The sequence below is a fragment of the Callorhinus ursinus genome, unplaced genomic scaffold (assembly GCF_003265705.2).
Source record: "Callorhinus ursinus isolate GAN/ISIS: 27379988/994484 unplaced genomic scaffold, GSC_fseal_2.0 scaffold43, whole genome shotgun sequence".
Taxonomy (NCBI): domain Eukaryota; kingdom Metazoa; phylum Chordata; class Mammalia; order Carnivora; family Otariidae; genus Callorhinus; species Callorhinus ursinus.
The window spans coordinates 5,931,675-5,945,636 of NW_027397105.1; the positions used below are offsets into that span (position 1 = coordinate 5,931,675).

The 13,962-nt window shown below is 43.7% G+C and overlaps 1 protein-coding gene across 3 annotated transcripts in view; it reads left to right on the plus strand.

The window, feature by feature from the left end:
• LOC141370723 (dynein axonemal heavy chain 9-like) overlaps positions 1-13,962 on the plus strand; it is a 149,762-nt gene that overhangs the window by 61,460 nt on the left and 74,340 nt on the right. For all 3 annotated transcript variants that reach the window (XM_073881722.1, XM_073881723.1, XM_073881724.1), the window contains one exon: positions 8,225-8,365. In XM_073881722.1, coding sequence (XP_073737823.1) covers positions 8,225-8,365 — 141 coding nt within the window. The remainder of the gene's footprint in view (positions 1-8,224; positions 8,366-13,962) is intronic.

Consider the following 13,962-nt stretch of genomic DNA (forward strand, 5'->3'; position numbering starts at 1 on the left):
AAATAAGGGTAACTACTATGAAGGGATAAAATATGACTCTAAAAATGAAAAATAAAAAATGTTTTTTTAAAGAAGGGATTGATAAGATTTTGGTTGAAAAAGGGGAAAAGAAAAATTAAAAAAAAAACAGTTAAAAAAATTAACTTTGAAAAACTAATGAATCATGTTTAAAAAAAAAAGCCATGAATTCTATGTGCAGTATTCCCCTAGTGCTGGATTTCTGCCATTCTCCTTGATCGGTAAACTTGGTCTTGGCTTGCTGGCTGTTTGTGCCGATCTTCTGGGGGAGGGGCCTGTTGCCGTGGTTCCCAAATGTCTTTGCCGGAGGCGGAATTGCCCCGCCCTTGTCAGTCCGGGCTAAGCAAGCTGCTCGGGTTTGCTCTCGGGAGCTTTTGTTCCCTGCAAGCTCTCGGTACAGCTTTGGAGGACCAGGGTGAAAATGGTGGCCTCCCAATCTACACCCAGAGGAGCTGAGAACTCGGGGCCCCGCTCCTCAGTGCACCCCCGGAGAAAAGCAGTCAATCACTCCCGTGTCCCCGGTCTCCGGCCGCACTCCGTGCTCACCCGGCCTGTGACCGAGCGTTTCTGTCTCTGGCACCCGACCCCGTGTGGAGTCTCCAAACCCAGCAGATCCCCGCGGTGCGCTCCCGCGCTGCTCCTCCTGGGGGAGGGAGGGGAGTCTCCCCGGCTCTGCTGCTTGTTGGGTCCCTGCTGGAGGAGCAGTGGCCCGACTGTCACCGATCACAGTTTATGGCAACCCCGAGCTGAGAGCCCGCGCCTCGGCTCCGTCTCTGCAGCCGGCTTCCCCGCTCCGATCCCTGGGAGCTCTGCCGCACTCAGGCACCCCCGGTCTTTCTGTGACCCCGAGGGTCCTGAGACCACACTGTCCCGCGAGGGTTCCACCCCCCGCTTAGCCACTGGAGCGACGTCCCTCGGTGGAGCCGACTTCTAAAAGTTCTGATTTTGTGCTCCGCGGCTCTATCACTCGCCAGAAGTGGCCGACGGAGGCCCCCTCCCCTGCCGTCTGTCCTCCCGATCGCTTCTCGGATTCACTTCTCCGCACGTCCTACCTTCCAGTAAGTGGTCGCTTCTCTGTTCAGAGTTGTTGCTACTCTCTTCTTCGATCTCCTGTTGAGTTCGTCAGTGTTCAGAATGGTTTGATCCCTATTCAGCTCAATTCCTGAGACCAGACGAAATCCAGGTCTCCTACTCTTCCACCATCTTGCTGTGCCCTTCGGATTTAGTGACTTTAATGCTAAGTGAAATAGTCAGATGAAGACAAATACTATATGATCTCACTCATATGTGGAGTTTAAGAAACAAACGAACAAAGAAAAAAGAAGACTCAAAAACAGTCTCTTAACTCTAGAGAAATCACTGATGGTCATCAGAGGGGAGGTGGGTAGGGGGATGGGTGAAATAGTTGATGGGGATTAAGAGTACACTTCTCATGATGAGCACTGGGTGATATATAAAGTTGTGGAATCACTATATTGTAACCTGAAACTAATATGCCCTGAATGTTACTATGCTGGAATTACATTTTTGTTAAAAAAAAAAAAAAAAAGAAAGAGATCCTCTTTGTGAATTTACACATTAACTCTTTCATAAAAATTAAAACAGAAATTTCTATTATGCTGTTTTCTCTGGATTTTCTTTTTTTTTTTAATTTTATTATGTTATGTTAGTCACCATACAATACATCATTAGTTTTGGATGTGGTGATCCACGATGCACTGTTTTCGTATAACACCCAGTGCTCCATGCAGTCCGTGCCCTCCTTAATACCCATCACCGGGCTAACCAATCCCCAATCCCCCTTCTCCCCGCCCCTCTAGAACCCTGTTTGTTTCTTAGAGTCCATAGTCTCTCATGGTTCATCTCTCCCTCCGATTTCCCTCCCTTCAGTTTTCCCTTCCTTCTCCGAATGTCCTCGACGCTATTCCTTATGTTCAACAAATAATTGAAACCATATGATAATTGACTTTCTCTGCTTGACTTATTTCACTTAGCATAATCTCCTCCAGTCCCATCCATGTCGACGTAAAAGTTGGGTATTCATCCTTTCTGACGGCTGAGTAATATTCCATTGTATATATGGACCACATCTTCTTTATCCATTCATCTGTTGAAGGGCATCTTGGCTCTTTCCGCAGTTTGGCTATTGCGGACATTGCTGCTATGAACATTGGGGTGCATATGGCCCTTCTTTTTACTACATCTGTGTCTTCGGGGTAAATACCCAGGAGTGCAACTGCTAGGTCATAGGGTAGCTCTATTTTTAAATTTTTGAGGAACCTCCACACTGTTTTCCAAAGTGGCTGTCCCAACTTGCATTCCCACCAACAGTGTAAGAGGGTTCCCCTTTCTCCACAACCTCTCCAACATTTGTTCTTTCTTTCCCTGTCCATTTTTGCCATTCTAACTGGTGTAAGGTGGTATCTCAATGTGGTTTTGATTTGAATTTCCCTGATGGCTAATGATGATGAACATTTTTTCATGTGTCTGTTAGCCATTGGTATGTCTTCTTCAGAGAAGTGTCTTTTCATGTTTTTTGCCCATTTTTTGACTTGATTATTTGTTTTTTGGGTGTTGAGTTTGAGAAGTTCTTTATAGATCTTGGATACCAGCCCTTTATCTGTAGTGTCATTTGCAAATATCTTCTCCCATTCTGTGGGTTGCCTCTTTGTTTTGTTGACTGTTTCCTTTGCTGTGCAGAAGCTTTTTATCTTGATGAAGTCCCAAAAGTTCATTTTTGCTTTTGTTTCACTAGTTTTTGGAGATGTATCTTGAAAGAAGTTGCTGTGGCCGATGTCAAAGAGGTTACTGCCTATGTTCTCCTCTAAGATTTTGATGGATTCCTGTCTCACATTGAGGTCTTTCATCCATTTTGAGTTTATCTTTGAGTATGGTGTTAGAGAATGGTCGAGTTTCATTCTTCTGCATGTGGCTGTCCAATTTTCCCAGCACCACTTATTGAAGAGACTGTCTTTTTTCCATTGCATGTTTTTTCCTGCTTTGTTGAAGATTATTTGACCATAGAGTTGAGGGTCCATATCTGGGTTCTCTGTTCTGTTCCATTGGTCTATATGTCTGTTTTTGTGCCAGTACCATACTGTCTTGATGATCACAGCTTTGTAATATAGCTTGAAATCGGGCAACTTGATGCCCCCGCTTTGTTTTTCTTTTTCAGCATTTCCTTGGCAATTCGGGTCTTTTCTGATTCCATACAAATTTTAGGATTGTTTATTCTAGCACCTTGAAAAATGTCATTGGAATTTTGATCGGGATGGCATTGAAGGTGTAGATTGCATAGACATTTTAACAATGTTTATTCTTCCGATCCATGAGCATGGAATATTTTTCCATCTTTTTGTGTCATCTTCAGTTTCTTTCATGAGTGTTCTGTAGTTCCTAGAGTATAGATCCTTTACCTCTTTAGTTAGGTTTATTCCGAGGTATCTTATGGGTTTTGGTGCTATTGTAAGTGGAATCGTTTCTCTAATTTCTCTTTCTGCAGTTGCGTTCTTAGTGTATGAGAAAGCAACTGATTTCTGTGCATTGATTTTGTATCCTGCCACATTACTGAATTGTTGTATGGGTTCTAGTAATTTGGGGGTGGAGTCTTTTGGGTTTTCCACACAAAGTATCACGTCATCTGCGAAAAGAGAGTTTGACTTCTTTGCCAATTTGAATACTTTTTATTTCTTTTTGTTGTCTGATTGCTGTTGCTAGGACTTCTAGTACTATGTTGAACAGTAGTGGTGAGAGTGGGCATCCTTGACGTGTTCCTGATCTTAGGGGAAAGGCTCTCAGCTTTTCCCCACTGAGGATGATATTTGCTGTGGGTTTTTCATAGATAGATTTTATGAACTTGAGGAATGTTCCCTCTATCCCTATACTCTGAAGAGTTTTAATCAGGAAAGGATGTTGTATTTTGTCACATGCTTTTTCTGCATCAATTGAGAGGACCATATGGTTCTTCTCCCTCCAATGTGATCTATCACATTGATTGATTTGCGAATGTTGAACCACCCTTGCATCCCAGGGATAAATCCCACTTGGTCGTGGTAGATGATCCTTTTAATGTATTGTTGGATCCTATTAGCTAGGACTTTGTTGAGGATTTGGAATCCATATTCCTCAGGGATATTGGTCTGAAATTCTCCTTTTTGATGGGGTATTTGCCTGGTTTGGGGAATAAGGTAATGCTGGCCTCATAGAATGAGTTTGGAAGTTTTCCTTCTGTTTCTACTTTTTGAAACAGCTTCAGTAGAATAGGTATTATTTTTTCTTTGAATGTTTGGTAGAATTCCCCAGGGAATCCATCAGGCCCTAAACTCTTGTTTTTTGGGAGGTTTTTGATCGCTGCTTCAATCTCGTTACTGGTTATTGGCCTATTCAGGTTGTCAATTTCTTCTTGTTTCAGTCTTGGCAGCTTATAGGTTTCCAGGAAGGCGTCCATTTCTGCCAGGTTGCTTAATTTATTGGCATATAGTTGTTGATAATAATTTCTAATAATTGTTTCTATTTCCTTGGTGTTAGTCGTGATCTCTTCCCTTTCATTCATAACTTTATTAATTTGGGTCCTTTCTCTTTTCTTTTGGATAAGTCTGGCCAGTGGTTTATCGATCTTATTAATTCTTTCAAAGAACCACTTCTAGTTTTGTTGATCTGATCTACTGTGTTTCTGGTTTCTAATTCACTGATCTCTGCTCTAATTTTTATTATTTCTCTTCTAATGCATGGCTTAGGCATTGTTTTTTGCTTTCCCTTGAGTTCTTTAAGGTGTAGAGTTGGTGAATTTGGGATTTTTCTATTTTTTTGAGTGAGGCTTGGATGGCTATGTATTTCCCCCTTAGGACTGCCTTTGCAGTATCCCATAGGTTTTGGACCAATGTGTTTTCATTCTCATTGATTTCCATGAATTGTTTAAGTTCTTTGATTTCCTGGTTGACCCAAACATTCTTGAGTAGAATGGTCTTTAGCTTCCAAGTGTTTGAATTTCTGCCAAATTTTTTCTTGTGATTGAGTTCCAGTTTTAAAGCATTGTGGTCTGAGAATATGCAGGAAATAATCTCCATCTTTTGGTATCAGTTGAGACCTGATTTGTGATCCAGTACGTGGTCTGTTCTGGAGAAAGTTCCATGTGCGCTCGAGAAGAATGAGTATTCTGTTGTTTTAGGGTGGAATGTTCTGTATATATCTATGAGGTCCATCTGGTCCAGTGTATCATTCAGAGGTCTTGTTTCCTTGTTGATTTTCTGCTTAGATGATCTGTCCATTGCCGAGAGTGGAGTATTGAGGTCTCCTACAATTAACGTATTGTTATCAATATGACTCTTCATTTTGGTTGACAGTTGGCTTATGTAGATGGCTGCTCCCATGTTGGGGGCATAGATATTTATAATTGTTAGATCTTCTTGTTGGATAGACCCTTTAAAAACGATATAGTGTCCTTCTGTGTCTCTAATTACAGACTTTAGTTTAAAATCTAATTTGTCTGATACAAGAATTGCTACCCCAGCTTTCTTTTGAGATCTGCTGGTATGGAAGATGGATCTCCATCCCTTCACTTTCAGTCTGGATGTATCTTTAGGTTCAAAATGAGTCTCTTGTAGACAGCATATGGATGGGTCCTGTCTTTTTACCCAGTCTGCAACCCTGTGCTGTTTTATGGGAGCATTTAGGCCGTTCATGTTGACAGTGATTATTGAAAGATATGAATTAATTGTCATCATGTTGCGTGTGAAGGTGTTGTTTTTATAGATTGTCCCTGTAAATTTCTGTTGTATATCACTCTTGGGGTCTTTCTCCTTTTATAGAACCCCCCCTTAATATTTCTTGCAGGGCCGGCTTAGTGGTCACATATTCTTTCAGTTTCTGCTGGTTGTGAAGCTCTGCATCTCTCCATCCATTCTAAATGACAGCCTTGCCAGATAAAGTATTCTTGGCTGCATGTTCTTCTCATTTAGTATCCTGAATATGTCTTGCCAGGCCTTTCTGGCTTGCCCAGGTCCCTGTGGAGAGGTCTGACATTATTCTGATGTTCCTCCCTCTGTACAAAAGGAATCTCTTCCCCCTAACAGCCCTTAAGATGGTTTCCTTTGTTCTAAGATTTGTGAGTTTTACTATTACATGCCAGGGTGTTGGGCTGTTTTCCTTGATCTTGGGAGGGGTCCTCTCTGCCTCTAGGATGCAAATGTTTGTTTCATTCCCCAGATTAGGGAAGTTCTCAGCTACGATTTGCTCAAATACATCTTCTAGTCCTCTCTCTCTCTCCACTCCCTCCGGGATTCCAATTATTCTGACATTGGAATGCTTCATGGTGTCACTTATTTCTCTGATTCTATTTTCATGGATTCTGAGTTGTTTTTCCCTGGCCTCCTCTTTTCCCTTTTTATCTATTAAATTGTCTTCCAGGTCACTTATTCGTTCTTCTGCCTCACTTACCCTAGCTGTTAGATTATCTAGATTGGATTGGATCTAGATTGGATCAAGGCTATCTCATTGATAGCATTTTTAAGTTCTGCCATTCAGCTTTCATTTCTGCCCTTAGAGACTCTATGTTGCCATTAATTGATTTCTCCATTCTAGCCATTGTCTTCACAATTGCTAGCCTGAATTCCATCTCTGACATCTTGGTTATATCTGCATGCATTTCTAAATCTGCAGCCTAAGTCATAATCTTTGAGTCTTCTATTTTGGCGGCTCCTCCTCCTAGTCATTCTGTTGATGGGTGTTTGAGGGAATGTATAGAGTCCAAATTATTGACCAGAACCCAAGCAAGATGCACCTGTTTTCTTGGGACCTTAGGGTTGCTGGCCTCTTGTTTTCCCAGCCTGTCTTCTGGGGGAGGGGCCTGCCGCACTGTGACTCAGGCAACCCTGTTTGGGCGGAGTTGCCCTGCCCACCTGTGGCGGGGGCTGGGTTCAGCCGGAATCAGTTTTGGGGGCTTTTGTTCTCTGGCAGCTTTCCCTGGCAGCTTTCTGCATCTCTTCCCCAAGTCAGAGCAGAAGAGACCATGTCCAGCCCTCTGTCTCAGAGCAGATTGCAGTCTGTTCTTCAGTGAGCTCTCCAGGCCACACTGTCTCCGTTTCTGTCCATACTGCTATAAACTGCAGTGTCCTGGGTTGTGCGCCCCTCCACAGCGCCCCCAGTCCTGCCTCCAGGTTGGGGCACGTCTCTACCCTTTGTGCTTCTAAAACTGCCAGCCACTCCCAGATCGCACGCACGACCCCTCCACTCTGGGTTTCCAACCTGGGGGCTGCCCCAAAGTTCTTCAGTTCCGCTACCGGTCTGTGAGTCTGTGCCCTGTCGCCAGCACTCAAGGCTGTCGCTCACTGGCGGTGGAGGATCCCCACGGACAGGCTCCCTCCCCCTGCCGTTTATCCTCCAAAATCTGCCCCCGGAATCAGGGCTCCCCACTTCGTACCTCAAAACCAACCGCCTGCGATATTCTGTTTGTAGAGATCCAGATCTTCTTACATCTCAGGCTGGTTTCATGGGTGCTCAGAGTGGTCTGGTAGATATCCAGCTCAATTCCGGGGACCAGTTGAAATAAGGTCCCCTACTCCTCCACCATCTTTTCTTCCTCTCTTCACTGGATTTTCGCTGCCTGGAATTCTGGTTTGTTTTCAAGTACTATATATGTAAATATATATATATACATACATACATACATAAGTTTATTTATTTTCAAGTTATATATATTTTTTCCATGAAATCTTTCTCATTTGAAATGGAGCTCAGAAGCTTGCATGGCCCACACTTCCCAGCTGGAAGAGCTAGCACTCTCACCCTCATGAAAGATGGAGTATGTCGCCTCCTTTCTCACTGAAGCACTACTAAAAAAATACCACAGCATGGAGCACTTGGGTGGCTCAGTCAGTTAAGGGTCCAACTCTCGATTTCGGCTCAGGTCATGATCCCAGGGTCATGAGATTGAGCCCCACGTCAGGCTCCGCACTGGGTATGGAGCCTGCTTAAGATTCTCTCTCTCCTTCTGCCCCTTCCCCCGTGCACATATGCATAAGGACATGTGTGTTCTCTTTCTCCAAAATATTAATTAATTAATTAATTAACATGGCAGCTTCCTAACCTTCTGGCTGCCATCCCCACCCAGACCCATCCCTCCCTCCGCACATAGACACGTCTATTGACACAGAGAGGCCAGGCTGATGGGTTGGTCAGAACAATGGACCACTGTTTCCCTCCTTAACAGGTCCAAGAGGCCAAGGTGACAGAAGTGAAAATCAATGAGGCCCGAGAGCACTACCGGCCAGCAGCTGCCCGAGCCTCTCTGCTCTACTTCATCATGAATGACCTCAGCAAGATCCACCCGATGTACCAGTTTTCTCTCAAGGTGACTTACACCTGCAGTTTTTTGCATAATCATCGTAATATAGCCACCACAACTCTCTGTGAGAGCTTATCTGTGGGCTTCATTAGCTAGGGCAGGTCTTCCAGATCAAGTCTGGGAAGACAGCTACAGTGCCTTCAGACCAGCATTACAATCTTCATCTCTTTAATTGGGTCATTCAGGACTCACGGGTTACTTCGGCTGGAACAGAAGATGGCTGACTCACTCAGTGAGCACAGATGATGTGGTGGGTGCTGAGCTTACTGATTGCGGGGTGGAGGACCAAGAAATATCAGAAGTGACCCCTGCCCCCAAAGATCTTAAAATATGATAGAGGGACAATCAAAGGTGCATGTCATTCATACCAGTTAAAGACCAAAGCAGGCAATAATTGCAGCCCATCCTTAAGGGACTTGTCTTATTACCCTAATATCCTCAAAGCTACTGCTTTATGGTTGCTGAAATATTTCTAAACCAAAGACGTTAGCAAATTTTAAGTGCTGACTAAACTTAACTTACTAATGAAAAAATAAAGCCCTGTAAATTTTAAGCAAGTCGTTAAAAGTCTATCTTTCTCCCCTAGGGTATTCACGGAAAGACCACAGTTGAAGTGACAACAGGGGTAGTGGGGTATTTCTGAACAACCTCCTTGTTTGACTTAACGGAGGAGAGACACACACACTTACACCCTCATACACACACTCAGAGCACACAGCTTACTCTGGGAAGGTAAACTGCCATATGGGGGACCACGCTGTGGGGATGGAGGTGAGCCGGTGAGAAATCAGAATGTCTCCAGGACCTGGAGCTCATTAAATTGCAGGTGGCGTTTAACCATTTCCATGTCCCCTTCCCTCAACTCAGGGTCTCTGCAGATTACATGAAATGTGTTTATAATATTTTATGGTTTGGGGCACCTGGGTGGCTCAGCCAGTTAAGCATCTGACTCTTGATTTCAGCTCAGGTCATAATCTCAGGGTCATGAGATCGAGTCCCACAAGGGGCTCCACGCTGGGTGTGGAACCTGCTTAAGATGCTCTCTCTCTCCCTCTGCCCCTCCCACCCCTCTAAAAAATTAATAATATTTTATGTTTTTAAAAGAAATCTAATACTTAACCTTGTATTCAGGTCAAAGCAACAGATGAAAGAATTATGAAATATTTTAAGACAGTATGAAAGTTAGCATGATAAGCCTCATAACTGCAAGATTGCTCCCTAGTTCTGAGAGTAGTTGAAAAGAAATTAAATGAAACCCATGAAAATATGTGTTCCCAAAAATGTTGTAAGTTGTTTTGCAGCAATAGCATCCTGGTAGAGGCTTGTTTCATCATTTGAAGTGCTATTTGGGGGAGGAGGGCATTTTGGGGCCCCATACTGTTGTTAAGAATCGCCGACCAGCTTGGTCATTGAACGCAGATTTAAATGCTTAATGATAAGGCGATGAAGTGTCTTCAGAGGCACCAAAACAACAGTACACTTCGAAGCCTTGTGTGATTTGACGAAAAACCAGCCACAGGAGTCTCTGTGGTCTTGGCTTTGGTCTGAGGTTGGACTCGATATTTGTTGTTCCAGAGAAAGGAGAGGCATTCTCAGAGCAGGGGCCGCACATCCCAGTCCTCTAAATTGTTTTGAGCAGGAATATATTCAAATGTGTCTATTTGCTTTTATACAAGCAAAAACTCTTCAAGAGCCAGTCGTGAACAAGCTTGGAAGTTCATAACATGGTTAAGATGAAACCCATGTGATTGTCATTTTTCTTCAAAACTCAGCCCAAGGCAAAGAGAGGGGTTAATGAGACTTCACTTGCCAGGTGCTCAGGGTGTCCTGAGAAGGACAGCACCTTTCTGAGGTTCCCTGTGGGACCCAGCTGCAGGAATGAGGTTTCTCAAAGAGACAGGGAAGGGAAGAATCACATAGAAGCAAAGAGCACAGAGCTGAAGGCCTGTTGACCTGTTTTCAGAGGGCTTTTCATATACCTTTCTTGGGTGTGAAGATTTAAAAGTGAGGAGATTTCATACAAACCCAAATTTCTGGCTTCCCATGAAAGTGTGTAAGATTTGGCAACACTGAGCTTGCGCTCCACGCAGGGCACGTATTTGCCAGAGCTAAGGGATGGCTGCTCCCAGATGGGCTTGTGCCTCCCTGTGACCATGTTCTTTCCCCCCCTCCCAATTTGGTCTTACACACCCAGTCCCTGGAGGCATTTGAGTTTGAGATCCCTGGTCTGGAGCATCTCTCATGCTCTGCCTAAGCTCTTCAGGGCACTAGTGTGACACAGTCATTCATTAACAGATCTTTCCAGTGACTTCCATACATGAAGAGCTGGGCTGGATTCTAGGGAAGAGAAGAAAGTTGCTGAGACCTGACCTCAGTGTGCCCACAATCTGATAAATGACAAGATGAAACATATCTAAGGTACAAGGCAATGGACAAGGGCCCTGGAAGGGCAACAAGGTGGCTAGAGACAGCCATAAGACTGTGTGTGCAGCAGACGACCTCCAAGAGGGGTCGTGCAAATGGAAGTCAGCCCGGCGCCGGGCTCTGCAGACACTGGAAGTGAGAGCAGGACAAGGAGTCCTTTTTAGGATGAAAAGCAAAAGCGAGCCAGAGTTAGTGGAGTGTAAAGAAAATGCTGAGTGTAAAAGAAACAGTCCACAAAACCAAAAGACAACCAACAGAATGGGAGAAAATATTTGCAAATGACATATCAGATAAAGGGCTAGTATATAAAATCTATAAAGAACTTATCAAACTCAACACCCAAAGAACAAATAATCCAATCAAGAAATGGGCAGAAAACATGAACAGACATTTTTCCAAAGAAGACATCCAAATGGCCAACAGGCACATGAAAAAGTGTTCAACATTGCTCGGCATCAGGGAAATCCAAATCAAAACCTCAATGAGATACCACCTCACACCCATCAGAATGGCTAAAATTAACAAGTCAGGGAACGACAGATGTTGGCGGGGATGTGGAGAAAGGGGAACCCTCCTACACTGTTGGTGGGAATGCAAGCTGGTGCAACCCCTCTGGAAAACAGTATGGAGGTTCCTCAAACAGTTGAAATTAGAGCTACCATTCGATCCAGCAATTGCACTACTGGGTATTTACCCCAAAGATACAAATGTAGGGACCCGAAGGGGTACGTGCACCCCAATGTTTATAGCAGCAATGTCCACAATAGCCATACTGTGGAAAGAGCCAAGATGTCCATCGACAGATGAATGGATAAAGAAAAAGTGGTATATATACACAATGGAATATTATGCAGCCATCAAAAGGAATGAGATCTTGCCATTTGCAACAATGTGGATGGAACTGGAGGGTGTTATGCTGAGTGAAATAAGTCAATCAGAGAAAGACATGTATCATAGGACCTCACTGATATGAGGAATTCTTAATCTCAGGAACAAACTGAGGGTTGCTGGAGTGGTGGGGGGTGGGAGGGATGGGGTGGCTGGGTGATAGACATTGGGGAGGGTATGTGCTACGGTGAGCGCTGTGAATTGTGCAAGACTGTTGAATCACAGATCTGTACTTCTGAAACAAATAACGCAACAGATTTTAAGAAAAAAGAAAAAGAAGAAGATAGCAGGAGAGGAAGAATGAAGGGGAGTAAGTCAGAGGGGGAGACGAACCAGGAGAGATGATGGACTCTGAAAAACAAACTGAGGGTTCTAGAGGGGAGGAGGGTAGGGGGATGGGTTAGCCTGGTGATGGGTATTAAAGAGGGCACGTTCTGCGTGGAGCACTGGGTGTTATGAACAAATAATCATGGAACACTACACCAAAACAAATGATGTAATATATGGTGATTAACATAACAATAAAAAATTAAAAATAAAAAAGTCCACAAAACCAAAAGACAACCGACAGAATGGGAGAAAATATTTGCAAAAGACATATCAGATAAAGGGCTAGTATATAAAATCTATAAAGAACTTATCAAACTCAACACCCAAAGAACAAATAATCCAATCAAGAAATGGGCAGAAGACATGAACAGACATTTTTCCAAAGAAGACATCCAAATGGCCAACAGACACATGAAAAAGTGCTCAACATTGCTCGGCATCAGGGAAATCCAAATCAAAACCTCAATGAGATACCACCTCACACCCGTCAGAATGGCTAAAATTAACAAGTCAGGAAACGACAGATGTTGGCGGGGATGTGGAGAAAGGGGAACCCTCCTACACTGTTGGTGGGAATGCAAGCTGGTGCAACCCCTCTGGAAAACAGTATGGAGGTTCCTCAAACAGTTGAAAATAGAGCTACCCTATGATCCAGCAATTGTACTACTGGGTACTTACCCCAAAGATACAAATGTAGGGATCCGAAGGGGTACGTGCACCCCAATGTTTATAGCAGCAATGTCCACAATAGCCAAACTGTGGAAAGAGCCAAGATGTCCATCGACAGATGAATGGATAAAGAAGAGGTGGTATATATACACAATGGAATATTATGCAGCCATCCAAAGGAATGAGATCTTGCCATTTGCAACGACGTGGATGGAACTGGAGGGTGTTATGCTGAGTGAAATAAGTCAATCAGAGAAAGACATGTATCATATGACCTCGCTGATAGGAGGAATTTTTAACCTCAGGAAACAAACTGAGGGTTGCTGGAGTGGTAGGGGGTGGGAGGGATGGGGTGGCTGGGTGATAGACATTGGGGAGGGTATGTACTATGGTGACTGCTGTGAATTGTGCAAGACTGTTGAATCACAGATCTGTACTTCTGAAACAAATAATGCAAAATATGTTAAGAAAAAAAAAAGAAGAAGAAAGCAGGAGGGGAAGAATGAAGGGGAGTAAATCGGTGCGGGAGACGAACCATGAGAGACGATGGACTCTGAAAAACAAACTGAGGGTTCTAGAGGGGAGGGGGGTTGGGGGGATGGGTTAGCCTGGTGATGGGTATTAAGGAGGGCACGTTCTGCCTGGAGCACTGGGTGTTATGCACAAACAATGAATCATGGAACACTACATCAAAAACTAATGATGTATGGTGATTAACATAACAATTAAAAAATTAAAAAAGAAAAAAAATGCTGAGTGTACTTAGGTCCTTAAATGTTCTTTTGATCTTTTCCTGACTTGCAAATCACTTTGTTTAAGCTTAGTAACTAGAAATTATGTACTGATTGCTGTCATTTCAAGAAAGAGAGTTTTAGGGGGAAAAAATACCACACTAACCACTGGGGGGCAGAGGGAAGCTACCCACATGGTCTCTACAGACCTGCTCTGCAAGGGGAAGTTTCTCAGATTGTTCTGTGTGGAACTGCATGGCAAGATCTGCTTCTACCAAGCTGTTCTTCCAATCCCCAGCCTTCCAAGTGCAGGGAAACATCCCAGGGGATTGGGTTGAGGGTGGTCAGATGTTGCTGCAGTCCTCAACACTGAATGAAGAAGGAAGGCTGCAAGGGTTTCAGTAACAAGAAACACAATGGAACTATGAAATAGAGGAATTCATATTCCCCCCCATTTTGCAAATGAGGAAATATCGAGACACAGATTGTATATCGTTTCCATTGAGGTTCAATACCTGGTGTTAGAAAGACCTAAGAATTTTTTTATTTTCTTTTTGAAGC